The sequence below is a fragment of the Rhinichthys klamathensis genome, unplaced genomic scaffold (assembly GCF_029890125.1).
Source record: "Rhinichthys klamathensis goyatoka isolate OS25496 unplaced genomic scaffold, OSU_Roscu_1.1 h1tg000092l_1, whole genome shotgun sequence".
Lineage (NCBI taxonomy): Eukaryota > Metazoa > Chordata > Actinopteri > Cypriniformes > Leuciscidae > Rhinichthys > Rhinichthys klamathensis.
Window position 1 is genome coordinate 49,745 of NW_026606631.1, and position 22,012 is coordinate 71,756.

General features: G+C 45.8%; 1 protein-coding gene across 2 annotated transcripts in view; it reads right to left on the reverse strand.

Annotated features, from left to right (window-relative positions):
• The window catches only part of spire2 (spire-type actin nucleation factor 2), a 101,156-nt gene that overhangs the window by 47,798 nt on the left and 31,346 nt on the right, over positions 1-22,012 (reverse strand). For both annotated transcript variants that reach the window (XM_056252065.1, XM_056252066.1), the window contains exons 2-3: positions 1,758-1,798; positions 1,289-1,666 (exon numbers count right to left, since the gene is read on the reverse strand). In XM_056252065.1, the coding sequence (XP_056108040.1) occupies positions 1,289-1,666; positions 1,758-1,798 (419 nt within the window). The remainder of the gene's footprint in view (positions 1-1,288; positions 1,667-1,757; positions 1,799-22,012) is intronic.

Genomic DNA, 22,012 nt, shown 5'->3' on the forward strand with positions numbered 1-22,012 from the left:
TGATCCCGTCCAGTCCCAGGTCATCTTCGTCTCTGCTGTTTAACCCAGTCCCAAGTCGTCTTTGTCTCTGCTGGTTCAGCCCAGTCCAAAGTCGTCTTCATCGCTATTGAATAAGACCAGCTCCAAGTCATCCTTGTCTCCATTGGCTTTGACCAGCTCCAAGTCGCTTTTGTCGCCATTGTCTCTGACCAGCTCCTCTACACAGCTCCTCTGTGCATCTGCCCTGCTGCTCAGATCCACCTTGGGCTTTCCGGTTGTCAGGACCGTCTTGTTCTGAAGATCCCTCCGTGAGGCTTCACCGTGGTCTGTCTTCCCTCAGCCTTCTCCATTGGCTTTGCCTAGCTCCAAGTCAACTTCGTCGCCATTGGTTCTGCCCAGCTCCAAATCTCCTTTCAGCCTTGGGCTTCCCAGTCATCAGCTCCGTCACCTCGGTCATCCACGCCTGCAGCTCCACCTTGGCTCCTAGGCCTTTCGTGTCACCCTGGGTCTACGTCTCCTCAGTTTCGCTTGGGTCTTCACTAATCACGTCGTCACCACAGCCAGTAGGACTTTTGTTCTATCCGGGCTCCTCCCTCGATCAGATCTGCCATGGGCCTTAATCCCATCTCTGCTCTGGGTAATCCTTTGGCTCCTCCCTCCATCGCCTCCTCCCTGGTTCCCCCCTCCATCATCTCCACCTTGGTGTTTTCATCTGTCAGCCCCTCTCTGTCACCTTTGTCTCTAGATCCTCGTCCTCCTCCGGAACCTCCTCCTTCCCGTCTCTGTTGATATTTTGCTCTGCGAAGACACGCTTCCCGGGTGGGGGGGGGGGGGGGGATTCAAGTCTCTTTGTATCAATCATAACACTTATACCTCACATAGTTTTGTTCATTATTTTCAAGGATGAAGGCATGTCATGCTACCTGTGCCATCTATCTAATTTCACAAGAACTTTGATAACAAAATCAAAGACTTTCTCCTCCCCTTTAAAAGATTTTTATTTTGCTATTTTGACTATGCATATGTTTAGTTCTATGTTTAGTTGCATTTTATAAATTTTATTTATATTTTTTTCTCTACTGTACGATATCAGAAATGAATGAAATGTAATAAATCTTTGGTTTGTGACCAACCAGTTCAGAACCACTGATCTAGGCCACAAATAAGTGTTTTTCCCCCTACATTTTCTACTTTTATTTCAATGTTAGATGTTTTATTAAAGATGCATGAAATTGAATTTCTTAACAAGAAATATGATCACAGACATGACCCATGTGAAAACCATGGTTCCATTAGTATGGCTTCTCACCTCTTTGGCATCTCTTATCCTGCTGAGGAAGGTCTGAAGCTCAAGGGTCTCCAGGAAAAGCGCCCGACACACGGCCTGGTAGTGCTCTGGTGCCAAAGCTGGATTTGCCAGTCGGCGGGAACAAAGTGTCATCACCTGATGAACAGTGTGAATGCCATGTACTTTTCCTTCTTCTTCCTCTTCTTCATCCTCCTCTTGGCCACTGTAGCCCTCGTCTTTAGCTGCATTACTGCCACATTGTTTAGATTCGCTGCAGTCCTGACCATTGACCATAAACTCAATGAGCTGTTCTAGCTGAGGGCTCAATTCCCGTTCCTCACTGTCATCCAGTCCCCAGTCCAAAGCACCGTAGATCGCAGCACCCATGGACTGAACCAGCTGCACACATGTATGGTGAAGACATGGGGTTTGTTAGGGGATAGAGACCGCAAATATTACATAATTATATAAACTGCCATAATAGTCTCACCTTTCCATCAGCAGCAGGAGCACAGTTATCATTACTGTCATCTAGAAAAGAAAAGAAAAAAGATTAGAGGAAGAAAACTGCCAATTACATTTCTAGATGTTTTTGTAACTCGACTGATCTACTAACACTCTACTAGTGTCAGAACCACTAGAAGTGAATAAAAATACAAGAAATGCTAAAATTTTTAAATGTTTATGTTTGCTATGCCACATTTGCCTAACATATGAAATTGCTCTCAACTATGTAAGCTAAATATTTGTGCAAGCTAAGCATATAAACTTGTCTTCTATCTTTGTTTACATTTCAGATTAGCAAACTGCACCAAAACTTATATAACTTAAAACACTTTTACTAAATATGGGTTAAATATAGAACTAAATTTGAAATGTCTCATAACAAAAAGCAGGAAATTATTTACAATTTGAATCTCCCACATGCCAAGTCACACAACAGCCCCTTTTCTGCCTACAACAAATAATTACGAAGAATTGTCAAGTAAAACATTTAATTAAACAACATGGCATCATGACTTTGCGTAAACATACACGCCACTTTCAAGTCAAGTGGCGTGTTATCTATACGCATTTTGAGCTATCCGCGTGTATGTCCACGCCGAAACGAACCGTCATCTTTTGCATGTATGTCTACGCCGTTAAATGTCCGAGTGATTCCGCGTGTATGTACACAACGTTAAATGTCCGAGCGAAACAAAACAAAATGTAGTTCCCCTTCGAGGGAACTCGAACTGCGTCATCGTTATGACACTTTGGGAACGCCCCCAGCGTAACGCATCTGAAGCATGAATGAAATCTGTCCAATCCTGATTGGTGCTGCGTCATGACGTAGTAGATGACGGCATAACCGGAAGATACAAAGGTACGCTGGCAAATACAAACAATAGCTTTTTTGCTCTTCAGCTAAAGCGCTCTGTGTCAAACGGTCTGTCTTATTTGGTGTTGTTTGTCCCATAAGAATTGCAATATAGAATCTATAGTGGCTCGGATCTCGCGTTTGCCGAGGCAGCGCGTTGATTACGGGTCTACTCTGCAATAAAGATTCTGTGAATGGGATCTCGCGTTGTCGAGGCAGCGCGCAGATTAAAGGTCTGCATTGCAATACAGAATCTATATTGGCCCGGGTCTCGCGTTTGTCGAGGCAGCGCGTTGATTACGGGTCAACTCTGCAATAAAGATTCTGTGACTTGATCTCGCGTTGTCGAGGCAGCGCGTAGATTAAAGGTCGTACATTGCAATACAGAATCTAGTGGCTCGGATCTCGCGTTTGCCGAGGCAGCGCGTAGATTACGGGTCTACTTTGCATTAAGATTCTGTGTGTGTGCGAGGCATGAACAGTCAGCTCCTGAGGGTGCTGGCTGTGTTCATTGAGAAATATCTCGACGCGCACAGCCGTGCGTTTTCGGGTGTTTCAGCCTCGCGCCCGTTGATTTTCTTCTCGAGAGATGAAAACCAAATATATTGTGAACGACTCGAATCTCGCGTTTGCCGAGGCAGCGCGTAGAGTACGGGTCTGCAATGAAGGGTACACACGCGATCTGTGAAATAATACTGTTTGGGTTCGAGGCATTCACAGTCAGCTCCTGGGGGTGCTGGCAGTCATTGAGAAATATCTCGACGCGTATATCTGTGCGCTGTCGGCTGTTTCAGCCTCGCACCTATTGACTTTCTTCTTGAGGGATGAAAGCCAAATACATTGTAATAACTCGAATCTCGCGTTTGCCGAGGCAGCGTGTATTACGAGATCATATAACACCAGAGTTGGGTAAGTTACTCAAAAAAAGTAATCCACTACAAATTACCAATTACTACTTTAAAATTGTAATTTGATTACATTACTGATTACTGCATGTAAAAAGTAATCTGATTACTAATTACTTTACTTTCAAGTTACTTTGAAAACATATTAAAACTACAAAAAAATACACTACAAAGTGAAACTCAGTTCTTTCCGTAATTTAATTGGGCGAGCTCTGTGGACCCATAGACTATTATGTCTATGTGTGGACCTTCCCCCCTTCTGCCCGCGAGTCGTCAGGGAAACGGGCCAGCCCGCTGTAGTGCCGCGCCGTTAAAGCGCCGTACTCAGCGGGTCCCCGAGCCTTCTCCAGCCCGTTAAAGCTCGCCGGTGCGCCTGCCAGCTTCACCAGCTTCACTCGAGTCGCTCACTGACGGACAACGGCCGCCGCGCGCCGCCGCTTCCGCCTTTAATGACGACGAGATAGCTGCATCTGTAGAGAAGGACCGCGGCTAGCTTTCTTTACGTTATAAGAAAGCTACCCCGCCCCCGCCCCCCGTAGACGTCCGCGTTCTCCGGTAATTCATTAAAGCGCATGCTCATTAACTGACGCAGCCGCGCTGAACGTGATTAGAAATGTATTTTACTTAATATTTTTTCTTAACAATACATTTGTAACGTAAGTAACTTAATTTTATTGACATTAGTAACTGTAATCAAATTACATACATTTTAAATGTAATGAGTTACATTACTGCGTTATCACGAAATGTAATTACACTACAGTAACGCGTTACTTTGTAACGCGTTATACCCAACTCTGTATAACACAAAACAGTATTCTCTGGTAATTATGGCTGCATTTAATTTTAAGAAATTAAAATGATGAAATATTATCCGACTTTAAGGAAGTTAGATATTTTAATTCAGCCTACCACTCAGACCGTGTTTCACATGCAGTGTTCCTTCTGCACATCAAAAATCGTTTTTCGATTTTTCCCTGCCGGTCCTCCGCTTCAGGGTCGAAAACGAGACAAAAACAGCAGGGCTATCCCCCCCGTGGAGGGACGAGCGAGAATCGCTCCTCCGCGGAGCCCTCAGGAAATCGATGTTTGTATCCAGCGTCAAGTGCGCTCGGGACACATCGGTTTTCAGCAAATGCACGCTGCAGTGTCCGCCCCAAGGGCTTGCGGCCAGGCAGTGCTCGTGTTCGCCCATCGGGAACGGTTTTCGATTATTCCCTGCCGGTCCTCCGCTTCAGGGTGTCGAGAACGAAACCGAAAGAGCCTCCCTTCAGGGAAGCCCTCAGGAAGTCGATGTCTGTATCCCGCCGTTAAGTGCGCTTCGGGACACATCGGTTTCCAGCGAACGCACGCTGCTCTGTCTGCCCCACAGGCTTGCGGCCAGGCAGCAATCGCGTCCGCCCATCGAGAATCGTTTTCGGTCAAACCCTGCCGGAGATCCGCTTCAGGGGGTCGAGAACGAATCCCGATTGATACCCGAAGCCTTCCGTTCTTCCGGATTCTTCCGTTCGGCCTAGCTCTCTCCCCTCGCACTTTTACAAAATGCATGGATGCAGCTCTAGCACCCCTGAGGCTCGAGGGCATCAGGGTGCTCAACTACATCGACGACTGGCTGATACTGGCCCAGTCGCGAGAGCTGGCGATTCGGCATCGAGATGTCGTCCTCGCCCACATCCAGAGCCTGGGGTTGAGACTCAACACAAAAAAGAGTGTGTTGACGCCCTCCCAGAGGACTACGTTCCTGGGAGTTGTATGGGGATCCACGACGATGCGGGCACAGATATCTCCTGCGCGCGTGGAGTCCATACTGGCAATGGTCTCCAGAGTGAAGCTAGGCCACAACCTCACTGTGAAGCAGTTTCAGAGACTGCTGGGGCTCATGGCAGCAGCGTCCAGTGTTATACCTTTTGGCCTGCTACACATGAGACCCCTACAGTGGTGGTTGAGAACCAAGGGATTTTTCCCGAGGGGAAATCTGTTCCGTATGATCAGGGTAACGCGCAGATGCCTTCGTTCCCTCGTCATATGGAGGAAACCTTGGTTCCTGTCCCAGGGACCGGTGCTGGGAGCATCATGTTGCCGGAAAGCCGTTTCAACAGATGCCTCCCTCACTGGTTGGGGCGCGGTCATGGACAGCCGCTTTGCGAGAGGTCTGTGGGAGACCCGGCACTCTTCCTGGCACATCAATTGCCTGGAAATGCTGGCGGTCTACAAAGCTCTGAGGAGTTTTTTCCCGGACCTCTGCGGCCACCATGTCCTGATACGCTCGGACAACATGTCCGGAGTCGCGTATCTGAATCACCAGGGGGGTCTGAGGTCGCGCCCTCTATGCAGACTGGCACACCAGATCCTTCTGTGGTCCCAGGGGAAACTGTCGTCTCTCAGAGCGATGTATGTCCCCGGGGATCAAAATCAGGGAGCAGACATCCTGTCGAGGCAGGGGCTGAGGCCCGGGGAGTGGCGACTCCACCCCGAGGTGGTGGAGGCCATGTGCGTGTGATTCGGCCCAGTGGAAGTGGATCTTTTCGCGTCTCGAGAGACGTCCCACTGTCCACTGTGGTTCTCTCTCAAGTATCCAGCTCCGTTGGGGCTGGACGCTATGACACAGACGTGGCCGAGGCTGCGTCTGTACGCATTTCCCCGATCGCTCTGCTCCCGGGAGTCTTGGAGCGGGTCCGCCGGGAAGGGATCAGCCTACTTTTAGTAGCACCCCTCTGGCCGACCCGGATATGGTTCTCGGACATTGTAGCACTGCTAGACGGCCTCCCGTGGCAGGTCCCTCTGAGGAGGGATCTGCTGTCTCAGGCAGGGGGCACAATATTTCACCCCCGGCCAGAGCTGTGGAACCTCTGGGTCTGGCCCCTGAGGGGGCTTGGTACCTAGAGGCTGGCCTGTCAGCAGGTGTTGTCGAGACCCTACTTAGCTCCAGGGCTCCTTCCACTAGGAGACTGTACAGCCTAAAGTGGAATGTGTTTTCCACTTGGTGTAGAGAGCGTGAGGTGGACCCAGTTAACTGCCCAGTGGCTTCAGTGCTGGAGTTTGCCCCTGGCGGGGTTAGGGCCATCTTACATCCTAGACCGGGCTATGTGCCCAAGGTGCCGTCTAGTGCGGCACGGTCAGTGGTTCTTCAGGCCTTTCATCCTCCACCTCATGGGACGGCGGAAGAGGGGAGACTTCACCTGCTCTGCCCAGTCAGAGCCCTAAGGGTTTACTTGGAGAAGTCTTCTCAGTGGAGGAAGTCAGACCAGTTGTTGGTGTGCTTTGGTTCACCCAAGAAAGGGCTGCCTGCATCTAAACAGACAATCAGCAATTGGATTGTCCAGGCTATAGCCACGGCTTATCAGGTGCGCAATTTGCCTTCACCCATGGCCGTGAGGGCACATTCCACCAGGAGCATGGCCTCCTCGGTGGCCCTCCTTTCTGGCGTCTCGCTTTAGGAGATCTGCGAGGCGGCCGGGTGGGCCACCCCGCACACCTTCATACGCTTTTACAGTCTGCAACTCCCCGTGACGCCTGGCGCCAGAGTGCTCGTGTCCTAAGTGTGCCTGGTCTTCCAGCTTCACACTAGGGCGGGCGTGATTACGGTGTGGGATAGTGGGTATTTCGTTCCCAAAGTGTCATAACGATGACGCAGTTCGAGTTCCCTCGAAGGGGAACGTCTCGGGTTACGACTGTAACCCTTGTTCCCCGAGAAGGGAACGAGACACTGCGTCTCGTCGCCACACCTATCACGTTCAGAGCGCTAGCTTCATCGCAAAAGAGCTATTGTTTGTATTTGCCAGCGTACCTTTGTATCTTCCGGTTATGCCGTCATCTACTACGTCATGACGCAGCACCAATCAGGATTGGACAGATTTCATTCATGCTTCAGATGCGTTACGCTGGGGGCGTTCCCAAAGTGTCATAACGATTACAGTCGTAACCCGAGACGATCTACATCTGGGGAGCGATATTTTTTTTCCTAGGATGGTAGGGGAAGACTCATAAATGGTATTAACCCCAGTGACGGGTAGGTTTAGGGACGGGGTTGGGGTAGGTCATATATTTATGTATACAGTAATGTAACGTTAAGTCAACGGCGTTGATAAACACGCTGAAAAGCGATTATGCGTGTTGATAGCACGCCAAAAATGGAAATACGAATTGGCGTGTCATACATACGCCATTTCATGAGATCAGTCTGTAATTAAATGTAAAAATTTTGAAGTAGAAAGACTGAAACAGTATTTTCTTGTAAAACGTACTCCAATAAATACTTTGACAAATAGTTTTTACAAATCTTCTAAGAATCTGACATGTAATGTTTTTTTTTAGATGACTCATAAACATGTTTAGCAGTAGAAAATGTCGACATTCCAAAATTATATAACCCTGTGTCAATATGACATTTTTTCTGAATGTTGCTAAAATTCAGCTGTGAGTCTAAGTTGTCCACATATTTTATTTGCAATACTTATACATTTTTAGTAAATCTCTGATACGTTATTTTATTTGTATGTCAAAAGGACTAGTTCATACAACAAGTGCCATCTGAGGGAAAAATAATGGAATGGCAGAAGTGTCCCCACAAGCACATCCAAGGTCTTCCTCAGGTCTAGACATGGTTTCTGTGGAAGACATTAGCTATTGTAGCGCTCCACTACGGAGGAGAAAAAAGAGGAGAACAGACACGAAATGCGGTGAAGCGTCATCCCAAATGGGGTCTTTATTTTTCCAAGCCGTGCAAAATTAGATGCAATCAAACTCAGTCCGTAGTGTTTTGTGCATTTGAAGAGTTCCGTGGTGTGAAGTGCAGTTCCTTCTTGCCCAGCGAAGAGAGGGGAGCTTAACCAACTAGCTGGGTGATCCACATTCACTTGGGGAAGTCAGTCACTCTCTAGGCAAAGAAAAGAGACACAGAGATTAGTCATGCACCCAGTTAGAGACCAAACTGCTCTCCCTTCTTCTTCCTTGCTGGAGCTTATATCTCCCTTTGGGTGATTGCCTCATCGTCATCATCTAGGATCGGCAGGTGTTCCCCATGAATAGCATTGCCAGGGGTGACGAGTGGGGATCAAGCAATATCTTGTCACTTGCAACATCTAGTCGCTGGTGCCCCATGCAGGCCGAAAGGTAAGAACCAGTAATGCCAGTGCCCTTTAGGAGTACTAAAGGTGGTCTTCTCTCTTGCCGAAGTTGAGAGGGGTACTTGCCAGTAAGCTTTTGTTAAGTCCAGCGTGGAGATATACCCGGCCCTAGCTGCCAAACTCCGACACTTCATTTAGCTTACTAAAGTCATAGCAGAATCTGAAGGTGCCGTCAGGCTTGGGGACTAGCACAATCATGCTGAGCCATGGGCTGGAGGAAGGTTTGATGACGCCTAGCTGGAGCATTTTTTCTACTTCCTCCTCAATGGCTTGCCAACGAGATTCTGGAATTCGATAGGGCCGCTGCCGAACTGTGACACCATGGGGGGTCTGGATGTCATGTGACAGGACTGAGGTGCATCCCAGACAGTTGGAAAACACATCACAGAAGCTTTGTACCAGGGCTTCCAGTTCTTTGTTTTGGTGTGAATTGAGCTGATTCAGCTTCGTCTCCCAGGCTGGTGCAGCCTATAATTTATGGGTCCAACTCGCACAACAGCGGTGTATGGGCCCTACCAGGAGAACAGGAATTTACAGGCCTTCCAATTTGGTCACCTGGAAGAAACTCCCGGGGCTGTGCTGGCCAATCGTAGAGTCTCTGCTGGGTACGCTGGGATTCAATCAGACGTTTCGGGACCAGAGCCATTATCTGTTCAATTCTTTCTTTCATCTCTCCAACACCTCTGCTCAACCACCGAGCGGCGGGGTGAGGGTTCTTGCTCCCAGGCCTCCTCGGCAATGTCTAGCAGCCCCCAGAGTTGATGTCCAAACAGCAACTCGAACGGAGTAAAGCCAGTGGAAACTTGGGGCACTTCTCGTATTCCAAAGAGCATACATCTGTCCTCAGTCACCACCTGTTTTAACATTCGCTGGGGGTGGTACACTGAAGTGCGGAAATGTTTCACTTGCAGCAACTTACATAGATCGGCCTCAGGATAACGGGTGACAGGGGGGTGGGGGCAGGTCTCTGAGGAGCGGTTTGTGAACCACCGTGAAGAACCTCCGTGATTCAGAATTCATCCCAGGCCAGTGGAAGCGATCCCTTATCTGCTACAACTTGTTCTCTGCTGTGAAGTGGATGGGAGTGTGCCAGGTGGAGGACCATCTCTGTTTTGCTCCCTGGGAGTACGAGCAGTTCCTTTCTGCTACACAGTATAACAAGGCTGGTGTTCGGAGCCGTTGACGACCCTGACCTGTTTCAAGCGATCGTCCTCTCGTTGTTCTCTTCCCAGGGACCCTCTCCCTGTGATCTGCTGGAAAATATCAGAGAAGACTTCAAGATTATTTTTAGAAGACTCATCCACTCTCTCACTATCCGATGCGAGGTAAGCTTGGCGAGCTCTCGGTTTCCAGGGTCAGGGTTGTCGTGATGTCGTAGAAGTTGCTCCAATCCTGCCCCAGCAGGGCGGGTACCGGCAGGACCTTCAACACCCCAACCTCAACCATCTAGGGTCCTGGGGAAGCAGAATTTGAGACCGTTTGGACCAGCACATACCCTGTGTCACCATAAACACAGGTGATTGGGAGGAGGGATCGGCCCGGTTTTGTCATTCCCAAAAGCTGGGGTGGAATGAGGCTGACACTGCTGCCCGTGGCAAGAATGGCTCGAACTCGACAACCGCTCTCCTGGACTTCCTTCTCTGGGGCTCCGACAGGAATGTTATGGTGCACAATGCATCCCGCCATCCAGGCTAGGGCCAGTCGGCATGGGCTCCTGTCCAGGCCCTCGAGAAGGGCTTGCCAGGCTTCGACTTGTGGGTGCAATTCATCCCTCGCCTCTCCCCAGTACCCCTACGGGGGAAGGAGGCAGCTCTCTCTCTATTGCCTTGCCACTACGGCCTCGGACAGCTCCACTGCCTCCACCAGCTCTGCTAAAGTGTGTGGATTTTGTAGTGCAGCGGTGCATCGATGTGGGCAGGGTAGGGCAGGGTAGGGCGTGTAACAGTCTATCAACAGTGACCTTCTCTATGACATAAGTCACGGTGACATCATCTGTCGATAACCAAAGCTTAATTAGTCGGGTCAGCTTGTATGTGGATGGGTACCTGCGCACATTCATGGTCCTTCTGAGCAACACAGACCGGGGAGAGTCTTACCTGAGCCAGGATCTCTTTCTTCAGAAAATCATAGTCATCCAGCCGAGGTGGTGGGAGGGAGAAATAAACTTGTTGAGATACCCCAGTGAGAAGGGGGTTTATTTTTGGATCCATTCAGATTTTTCCCAGCCTCCTCTCCTTGCAACAACCTCAAACGTGTCTAAAAAGGCTTCTGGGTCATCCTGTTGAGTCATCCTTGGAAGTGTCATGGGTTGTGCGACATCGGCCAAGAGGGTCCTGGTGTAGTCTGAACGAAGACACACCAGTTCCTTGGCCACCTGGTTTTGTCCTGCCACAAGCCGGCCTGAAACTGTTGTTGGCGCACTGACAGTTTGGAAAGATGACGGATTACATCCCCCACACAAGGGAGAGAGGCTGCCTCACCTGGATCCTCATGTCTGGGGTCTCCTGCCTGCTCCACTACGGGAAAAGAGGAGAACAGACACAAAATGCGGTGAAGCGTCACCCCGGAGAGCGTCTTTATTTTTCCATTCCATGCAAAATTAGGTGCAATCAAACTCAGTCTCTGTGTTTCGTGCAGGTGAAGTGTTCTGGGGAGTTTAGCCAACTAGCTGGGTGATCCACACTCACTTGGGGAAGTCAATCACTCTCTAGACAAAGAAAAGAGACACAGAGCCAATGGTCATGCACCCAGTGAGAGTCCAAACTGCTCTCCCTTCTTCTTTTTCTTAACTTGAGCTTATATATCTCCCTCTGGATGATTGACTCATCGTCGTCATCTCCAGGTGTTCCCCATGATTAGCATTGCCAAGGTGATGAGTGAGGAGCAAGCAATATCTCGTGCAGTATTTAAAGATATCTCTAGTAAGGTCCTCTTACTTGACCATTGAACTAAAGATGCCGACGTGAGACTAGTAGCTATATTGGCAATGACTGGCAGAAATTTCTAGATACCCATGAAGTGAACTGGGGACTCCATGACCCCACCATCACTGACCATATAAAGCATACTGCACACAAAACAGAGTAAGAAGTGGCTTTAACTATACCGGCCAATCCGAACGGGGTTCAGTGGTTTCCAGCCCTGGTCCTGAAGTACCTCCAATAGTACACATTTTGGATGTCACTGTAATCTAGCACTACTATTTCAGGTCTTGAAGTCTCTACTAACGAGCTGATGAGTTGAATCAGGTCTGTTTGATTAGGGAGAAATTTACTAAAGCAACGAATGTCTGACAGGGCATTGAGAGTGAAAGACAAGACAATGATTTGACCTGGCCAGACAAAACAGAAAAATATTCACTAGAACAGCAGGAGGTGGCAAAAAAAGGCTGAGGGAAAAATTAACAATTAAGATTTATTTACTTTATACTCATCCAGTGTGTGCCCTTACGAAAAAGAAGTTTATTCAAGTGTGCTATTAGTATACTTCTTTTAAATTAAAAATAAGAAACTATACATTCAGTCTACTTTGTATGTACTTCTCAGAAATATATATTTTTGTACTTCTCAGAGATATACTTAAAATTGTACTTAAGTATACTTGGCTTATACTGAGAGAAAAGTATATTTGGCCTATACCTACTTGTACACAATATTTTGATCAATATACTTAAAAGTATAATTAAGTATTCTAATATACTTGGCTTGTAGTTGTTTAATCTTTTGATATATAAAAAGTAAACTACATGGCTCTGTGGAATACTTGATTCTGATTGGTCAATCCAGTGCCATTCAGAGGTATGTTATTCCCCGATAACAACCGCTAAAAACTAACACACACAGGCTCATCCGGGTATCTGTCCTTGAAGTCGGCGCAATAGAGTGGTGCAGGTATGACGTCACTTTATAGGCCAACTAGCAGTTAGCATCACGCTGGTACCCTCGACAAAAAAACAATAGGATTTTACCATAGCCTTTTGGATTATCGCTAAAAACAAGCTCTGTGATCAACATGATTTCCATTACACGAGAGTAGATGTTAAAACTTCATGCTGATTTGCACTCGGCTTTCGCCAAGATAAGCAACACTAAGACGTAGCTTTACAGTAAACTATGCTTCTACATCCATTTACGCTTCTTTCCATATGGTGATGTGACTCCCCTTCTGTCCGGCGTTAACGGCTGCAGTGTACTTGGCGCGTCAGCACACACGACGGCTGCAACTACAGTGTGGTCTCCCTAGTGGACCAGCATGACAACCATCTGGATTGAGCCGAGTAGGAGACATCTCTAGGGTCTTCAAGTGGGCACCTTCCGTCCTCAGTGTTTCGTCGACTAGCCCACGACACCTCAAGAGGGCTCGACAGTGACTCTGGCGTCCCAGAGTCACCCCCCTCTGTCCCCCACTCAACTCTGCCCAGCTTACTGACCTCTGCATCCCTCCTGCTGCTGAGACCTAACCACAATCTCACAATCTCTCCGCAACCCAACCATACGCGCCAACCCGTTTGACTAAGGCTGTCGAGCCCAACTGGTGAGTTAATGCAGTTTCAGTGGCAACGGTTCCGTATGGCATACCACCTACCACAAAACACAATATCTGCCCAACCACCCGTCATTCACACAATATACACAGGAACGTAATGACTGTAAATACTATACAACCTATACAAATAAACCAACAGACTCTTCAAGTTTTTCAAGAATTCTACGAAACCGTAGCGTGGCGGCCTGTACATAGCCAGCTAGAATCTTTCCGTCTCAACCACAGCCAGTTGCTGCTCCTTTCTGCTACTTCAGATAAGTTCTTTACTGTGCGACGCAACTCTTGACCACTGAATCCGACGTCTCTGAGGAACCAGGTTGTAGAGTGTGCCACAAAACCTCGACAACCCACTTCCACTGGATAAACCTGGACTCTCCATCCTCGCTGTTCTGCTTCAGTGGCCAGATGAGCATACCGCAGTTTCTTCCTCTCATATGCCTCATCTACCGCATCCTCCCATGGCACTGTTAACTCTATCAGTTGAATAATGCGTGCTGATCCAGACCACAAAACAATATCTGGTCATAGGTTAGTGGTGGCAATCTCAGGTGGAAAAATCAGCCAGCATCTTCCAGTCCCTAGCAGCTTCCAGTTGTCCTGGGCGAGAATTGGTGTTAACACCTTTTCTTGGTGGTTGCTCGCCTGGGCGGAGGAATATTGTCTTCTGCGTGTAATGTTTTGCTAGAACAGGCGACAAAAGTTTATGATACTTGCACGTTTTGTCCATCAAGATAATTATCACAGATGAACACAACTTTTGAATTTTGAAGCCTAAATCCAGTCGCCAGAAGTAAAAAGCTAAAGGTAGGTTATAAACGAACTACACCACGTTCCCACAAATTCAACGTCACCATCACTGGCACGATGGAACTGGAAGTGCTAAAATGCAACTCGCTTTCACGTTTTGGACTACAAAGTGATGTCATTCCTGCACCAGTATAGGATTGCTAGGAAAGGTTTATGCTCGTGGAAGTTTTGCGTTTGGTGAGCTACTAAAATATTACAACTCAAAACAATATTTTGTGTACAGTTATTTAATTAGGCCTATGTCATCCGGTATTGCGGACTATCTTGTTTCATATAAATTCAGCTGCTGCCATTTTGTGACTATTGTTTTGTACACTGTAATGGATTAATAATGGAATAAGACAACAAACAGGTAAGATTTTAAAACATGAACGCGGATTGACAACAGAACCGGAAGAGAATACAATGCTGAATAAAGTCGTAGTTTTTGTTATTTTTGGACCAAAATGTATTTTCGATGCTTCAAAAAATTCTAACTAACCCACTGATGTCACATGGACTACTTTGATGATGTCTTTATTTCCTTTCTGGACAAGGACAGTATACCGTGTATACATTTTCAATGGAGGGACAGAAAACTCTCAGACTAAATCTAAAATATCTTAAACTGTGTTCCGAAGATGAACGGAGGTCTTATGGGCTTGGAACAACATGAGGGCGAGTCATTAATGACATAATTTTCATTTTTGGGTGAACTAACCCTTTAAAGCTGCAGTCCGTAATAAACAGAATTCCATGCGTCTTTCTGAAGAACATTGTAGCCGGAGCTACTTCTCTCTGTTTATGTCTATGACGAGTCACGCAGGTACTAGGCAACTCTGCAGTGGTGGCGACCTGAACCAGTCTAAAATAGTCTGAATATAAACACATATTATATGTGTAGGGGAGCGCGGGGCACAACCTAACGTGGGGCTAAATGTAACACGGACCTTTTACGTAGTTACTCAGGGTCACGCAGGTTGTGTTTACGCTATTTTTCTCTCGCTGCCAGAAGATGGTCTCCCGTGGATTTGTGGAAAGTTTTGGTAATATTTTGTGAAGATACTGGACAGTGTTTTGACACCATGTAAGTATTTTTTTTCATCATAGGTATTTTTCTGTTTCTGAGTTGGGAGTGTACATCACCAAATCTAACTTTATATTACCTTAATCACTGTCTTGTTGGCTAAAACATGGCACCATTTTGAAACATGTCAACAACTCCTAGCAACTGTTAGCTAGACTTAAAATATTTCTTACACAGCGGGGTTAGTTGTAGCCAGGGGCGTAATTTGTGGGGGGGATGGGGGGATATAACCCCCCCAATATTTAAATCTATGCATTACAACCCCCCTATTATTTATACCATGATCACAATATCAGGAGGCATACCCAAACTTCAACCCCCCCAATGTTCAAACCAAATCTACGCCCTTGGTTGTAGCACAGTGTTACAACTAAGCCGCCAAGTGTTCACGATATTGAAATAAAAACTGGGAGCCTAATTCTTGCAGTTTTGTTTACAGAATGAGACATCCAAAGCGGAAAACAGATAGAGGAGTGAGTAGGGACCTTCTGTGTATTGCTGCCAGGCATGTGGATAGTGGCAGGTCTATCAGAGGAGTGGCAAAGTTACATGGTATTTGCCATGTGACTCTCCATCGTTTTGTCATGCAGAAGAGAAAGCTTCAGGAGGCTGGTAGCAGCAAGCTACCCACTGTCGGTTATTCTCGCCACAAACAGGTCTTTAGCGCAGAGCAGGAAAAGAAGCTCAGGGACTATTTAAGAATAGCATCTGCCATGTACTATGGGCTAAGCCCTAAAGAGGTAAGTTAGGGTGGTTAAGAAGTAAAAAAAACTAAATATAATAGCCTAACACTTCAAAATAAGGTTGTTTGGTAAAAACGTATTAACTTGTTAAAAACCACAAAAAACAAAACAAAAAAAAAATCAGTGGTTGTATTAGTTTACAGCATAATAAATTAAGTTTTTTATTTATTTATTTTTAATACTAAAAACAGAAAGTAATAGGCCTATAGATTGCTTGGACATTGGAATTGTTAGGCCATGTTGGTTAATTTATAATATAGAACCTAATTGACCGTTCGCAAAAGCCACACCCCCTAGTTATTGTTACTACGCCCGTCAAACAAATGGTCAAACACGACCAGCGCAACAGATTGCCATGACGGGAAGAGGTATACCCGTGCGTGTCAGTGACCTTTTTTGGAACAATACCTCAGCGATATCCTCAAGATCGAGGCAAAAGGGGTTACAGTATGCAGTAGAGGGATATATTCAAAATATAAAAATACCCAATGAAGGAGACACGACTACTATCGAGGCGAATGATTATACCGGTCTCAAGCTAAATCTGAGAAACCCCATGACCTGTACCTCAAATGCAACCAGCACAGCCTTGAAGAAGATTTTATAAGCTGGTTCAGTGGCTAATGTTTGGAGTTAGAAATATATAACTCGCGCTGCATATTTAGTAATTTTGCCTCAGATACAGGATTAACACGTTCGCTTTAACAAGCAGGTTGTTCATTACCACGGCAACCGCTTGCGTGTCATGCTGAATGCGATTTTTGTGTTTAAAAAGTAACTATACATAAGAGACGGAAAGATGCAGATCGACGCTTCTGAGGTGGGTGTCGGGGCTGTTCTTTCCCAGCGTTCGTCAGTAGATGAGAAAGTACATCCCTGTGCCTTCTTTTCTCATCGCCTTTCGCCCGCGGAACGCAACTACGACGTCGGGAACCGTGAATTACTCGCCATACGCTTGGCATTGGGAGAATGGCGTCAGTGGTTACAGGGAGCCCCGGTTCCTTTTATGGTTTGGACGGACCACAGAAACCTCGAGTATATTCGTTCCGCCAAGAGGTTAAACGCTCGTCAAGCTCGCTGGGCTTTGTTTTTCATGCGTTTCGATTTTACCATCTCTTATCGTCCCGGGTCGAAGAACGTAAAGCCTGACGCACTTTCCCGCCTCTTCGACTCCTCGGCGTCCACCACTGCACAGGAGGAGATTATTCCCTCCGACTGTGTAGTGGGCGCCAGTGTTGTTTTTGGCAGCCCTTTTAGTTTTAGTCTTAGTCTTAGTCTTTTGGACGAAAATGCTTTTAAGTTTTAGTCACATTTTAGTCACTTATAAACTTAATAGTTTTAGTCAAGTTTTAGTCGACGAAAACACAAAAAGGTTTTAGTCAAGTTTTAGTCAACGAAAACACAAAAAGGTTTTAGTAAAGTTTTAGTCAATTTTAGTAAAAAAAAAAAGAAAAAAAAAAGAAAAAAAATTAGTCTTTAACAAATTATTTTAGGTCAAAAAGTATTGGAAATGGGCTTAGGTTTGACAGGTTGTAGCAAGTGTTGCAATTCATAAAACAACAGCTAACCTTAAAACCTTTGCATAATAAACTAGACTTTCTCATTGATGGAGATGCAGTGCTGCCATTGCCAAGCTGTACTTCATTGTCACATTGGGCAGAAACCTTTTATCCCCATATTTCAAGTTATAGTTTTTCCATGAATATTAAATGCTATTTTCACCAGTAATCACAGTAATAAAGGAATGGTTTAAAGTTTAAACAGCAAACAAAATTGAGCTACTACAACATTACACACAGATAAAGTGGTAACAGTGGAATCACTGTTTTACTCCAAAAAAGCCAGGAATAAAAACATTCTTACTTTGGCAATTGTGGCTTTATTTGAGAAATTGCTAAAGTGCAATGAACAACGTGCCCAAAATATAAGCTATTGAGGAACACATACTTATGATCTACAACTTGCACTTCAACTTGTCTGCCAGTGCAACAACAAGATGCATATTATTTGTAAACACAAACATCATACAACCCTGTCTATCTTTAACTTGTGCAAACTGCAAAGTTGCAAACATTCTGAAACAAAATAATAAAATAAATAAAAAATACGGTGCATTGAACATAGGTTGTTAGGAATGCATACTTGAATATAAAGTATGAAACAAACATGACACTTGAAGTGTGTTGAACATAAAAATGAATAAGACAATTCCTGAATACTGTAAACAATTTGGTCTTGAAATGCTTTGTTCGGTATTTTACACTTAAAGCCCTGTTATAAGATCGTTTCTGATGAAATAGAACGGTTTAGATTGAAATTTGGACAAATGCTGTTGTCCCGAGAATTTTAGGTTTAGTGTTACCCCCCACCTACACAATGGTTGTCTATGTGCACTGGAACAATCATTCATAAAGCGCATTAAACTTTAGTTTACAAAGACGTGAAACTCACCGAGTGGTCAGGGATCACTGATATATCAGGTTCACTGATATGCTCACACAAAAATCGCTGCAAAATATGCTTCCTAACAGGTTTTATCGTAGTTTTTGTCCGACTCCATTGACTTGACTAAACTACGATAAAACCTGTTGTTGTTGTGTTGAATCTGGTGCGCGCACGGCGGCCGGGTGCTGCGCGTAACGTTACCCAAAACAAGGATAGGAAACGGCAGCATTGCTGATACTTTTTTTTTAGCTCAATACAGACAGATTGCACGCAAAACAGGCAGAAAAGACATGCATTGTGAACGTCAGACTTATTATCATTTTCGTTCCGTCTCGTCTCGTCAACGAAAACTCGAAAACGTCTCGTCATATTTTAGTCACTTTAGAGCCATTTTTAGCTAGTCATCGTCGCGTTATCGTCATAAAAAAAAAGTGCGTCAACGAAATCATTTCGTTATCGTCATCACTGACGAAAACATCATTGGTGGGCGCGGCTGTCTGGGGAGTCGAGAGGTTGGTAAAGCGCGCTCTCACTCGCACCACTGTTCCGCACGGCTGTCCAGAGCATCTTCTGTTTGTTCCTGTCTCTGCGCGCTTAGCTACTCTCCAGTGGGGTCACTCCTCTTAATAATCAGCCCATCCCGGCGTCCGGGGCACACTCGCCTCCATCCGTCAACGTTTTTGGTGGCCAAAGCTGGAACGTGACGCACGTCGTTTTATCGCCTCCTGTCCTGTTTGTGCCCAAACCAAGGCCGGTAACTCGCCCCCAGCCGGTTTGCTTCGCCCCTTATCCTTCACGCCCCTGGTCTCACATCGGACTCGATTTTATAACCGGTCTTCCCCCGTCTGCTGGGAACACGGTCATATTAACAGTCGTTGACCGCTTCACTAAATCCGCGCATTTTATCCCTCTCGCCAAGCTCCCCTCTGCCAAGAAGACGGCTCAGATCATGGTCGATCATGTTTTTAAGTTTTACGGTCTACCCACCGATGTGGTTTCAGATAGAGGACCACAGTTCGCCTCTTAATTTTGGAGGGAGTTCTGTCGTCTAATCGGTGCTTCCGCTAGCCTTTCGTCCGGGTTTCATCCCCAAACTAACGGTCAGGCTGAACGAGCCAATCAAATCATCGCCCGCATTCTCCACAGTCTTGCCCACCGCAATCCCTCGTCTTGGTCAGAGCAACTCGCCTGGGCAGAATACGCACACAATTCACTTCCCACTTCTGCCACAGGTCTCTCACCGTTCCATTGTTGCCTGGGTTATCAGCCTCCGTTGTTCACCTCGCAGAGTTCAGAGTCTAATGTTCCATCCGTACAAACGTTTATTGACCGCTGCAAACGTACGTGGAGAGGGGTGAGATCAGCATTTTGTCGCTCAAGGAGGCGCATGAGTAACACTGCTAACAAACGACGCGTTAAGAGTCCCCGCTACATTTGTGGTCAAAGGGTATAGCTCTCCACGTCCAATTTGCCTCTCCAGTCGGAGTCTCGTAAGCTGGCTCCTCATTTCGTCGGGCCATTTCGTATTGTTAAAGTCATTAGTCCTGTTGTAGTCAAGCTCGCTCTTCCTCCTAATCTTCGTCGTGTCCACCCTGTTTTTCACGTCTCTTGCATTAAACTGTCCGTCCGCGCACCCTCGCGTCCGTCCATTCTGCCCATACGCATTGAGGGAACTCCGGTTTACAGGGTCTGTAAGCTCTTGAATATGTGCCGTCGTGGTCGTGGGCATCAATACTTAGTGGACTGGGAAGGGTATGGTCCTAAGGAGAGGAGTTGGGTTTCGGCTCGGGATATTCTGGACCCCTCGCTCATCATGATTTCCTCCGGTCTCGTCAGTCTCCTTCCTCAGGAGGCGCTCGTTGAGGGAGGGGTACTGTCATGATCCTAGCTCTCTTTCTCCTTACTCTGTCTCCCCCTTCTGGACACATACATGTACACTCGCTGATTACCACATCATTCGAATGGAGCGCAACTGGAAGAAAACTAAACTAGAGGTATTTCGGATTTCGTGGAAAGAGAGCTCAATTGCTTACAGAGAGGCTTTAAAAGCTGCTAGATCTGCTTATTTTTCAAACCTATTAGAAGAAAATAAACATAATCCTAGGTATTTATTTGAAACAGTGGCTAAACTAACGAAAAAGAAAGCTTCAAGCTCAGAAGTGTCAAAGCAACACGGCAGTGATGACTTTATGAACTTCTTCACTTATAAGATTGATAATATCAGGGACAAAATTATAACTATGCAACCGTCTACCACTGTATCGCATCAGGAAGTGCATTGTAGTCTCCCTGAGGAAAAATTTGATTTATTTGTTGCTATAGGAGAGGAAGAATTCTGCAAACTCGTTAATTCATCTAAATCGACAACTTGTATGTTAGATCCTATACCGACTAAGCTACTGAAAGAGATGTTTCCAGAGGTCATATATCCTCTTCTTAATATCATTAATTCATCTTTGTCTCTAGGATACGTACCAAAAACCTTTAAACTGGCTATGATAAAACCGCTTGTTAAAAAAACACAGCTTGATCCTACAGAATTAGTCAATTACAGGCCGATCTCGAATCTGCCTTTTCTGTCAAAGATATTAGAAAAAGCAGTATCTTCACAACTATGTTCCTTTCTAGAAAGAAATGATATCTGCGAGGATTTTCAGTCCGGATTTAGACCGTACCATAGCACTGAGACCGCTCTCATTAGAGTCACAAATGATTTGCTCTTATCATCCGATCGTGGTTGTATCTCTCTATTAGTGTTACTCGATCTTAGTGCTGCATTTGACACCATTGACCACAACATTCTTTTAAATAGACTAGAAAACTATGTTGGCATTAGTGGAATTGCATTAGCATGGTTTAAATCATACTTAACTGACCGTTATCAGTTTGTAGCAGTAAATGAAGAGATGTCTTATCGATCACAAGTTCAGTATGGCGTACCACAAGGCTCAGTACTAGGACCGCTGCTGTTCACTCTGTACATGCTACCATTAGGAGATATCATTAGGAAACATGGAGTTAGCTTTCACTGTTATGCCGATGATACTCAGCTGTATATTTCTTCACGCCCCGACGAAACTTACCAATTCACAAAATTAACGGAATGCATAGCTGATATAAAAAATTGGATGACTAGTAATTTCCTACTACTAAATTCTGAAAAGACAGAGATTCTAATTATTGGACAAAAAACTTCCACACGTAATAACCCAGAATACTGTCTAACACTTAATGGCTGCTCTGTCAAGTCTTCGTCTTCGGTTAGGAACCTGGGTGTGCTATTTGATACCAACCTTTCTTTTGAAAGCCACGTGTCTAGTATCTGTAAAACTGCATTTTTCCATCTTAAAAATATATCTAAATTACGCCATATGCTCTCATTGGGAAATGCGGAACAATTAGTCCATGCGTTCATGACCTCAAGGCTAGATTATTGTAATGCTCTACTGGGTGGTTGCCCTGCACGCTTAATAAACAAACTACAGCTAGTTCAAAACGCCGCAGCTCGAGTTCTTACCAGAACCAGGAAATATGACCATATTAGCCCGGTTCTGTCAACACTGCATTGGCTCCCTATTAAACATCGTATAAATTTTAAAATGTTGTTGATTACCTACTGTTACGAGTTTAAGGGACATGTGTTTGGTTTGGGGTGTGTTCTTTTTGTTCTTTGTTTCTCTCTCTCTCTCTCTCTCTCTCTCTCTTACCCAGTGTCTTAGCTGCGTGAGTGAGTGGCAGCAGGTGTGCC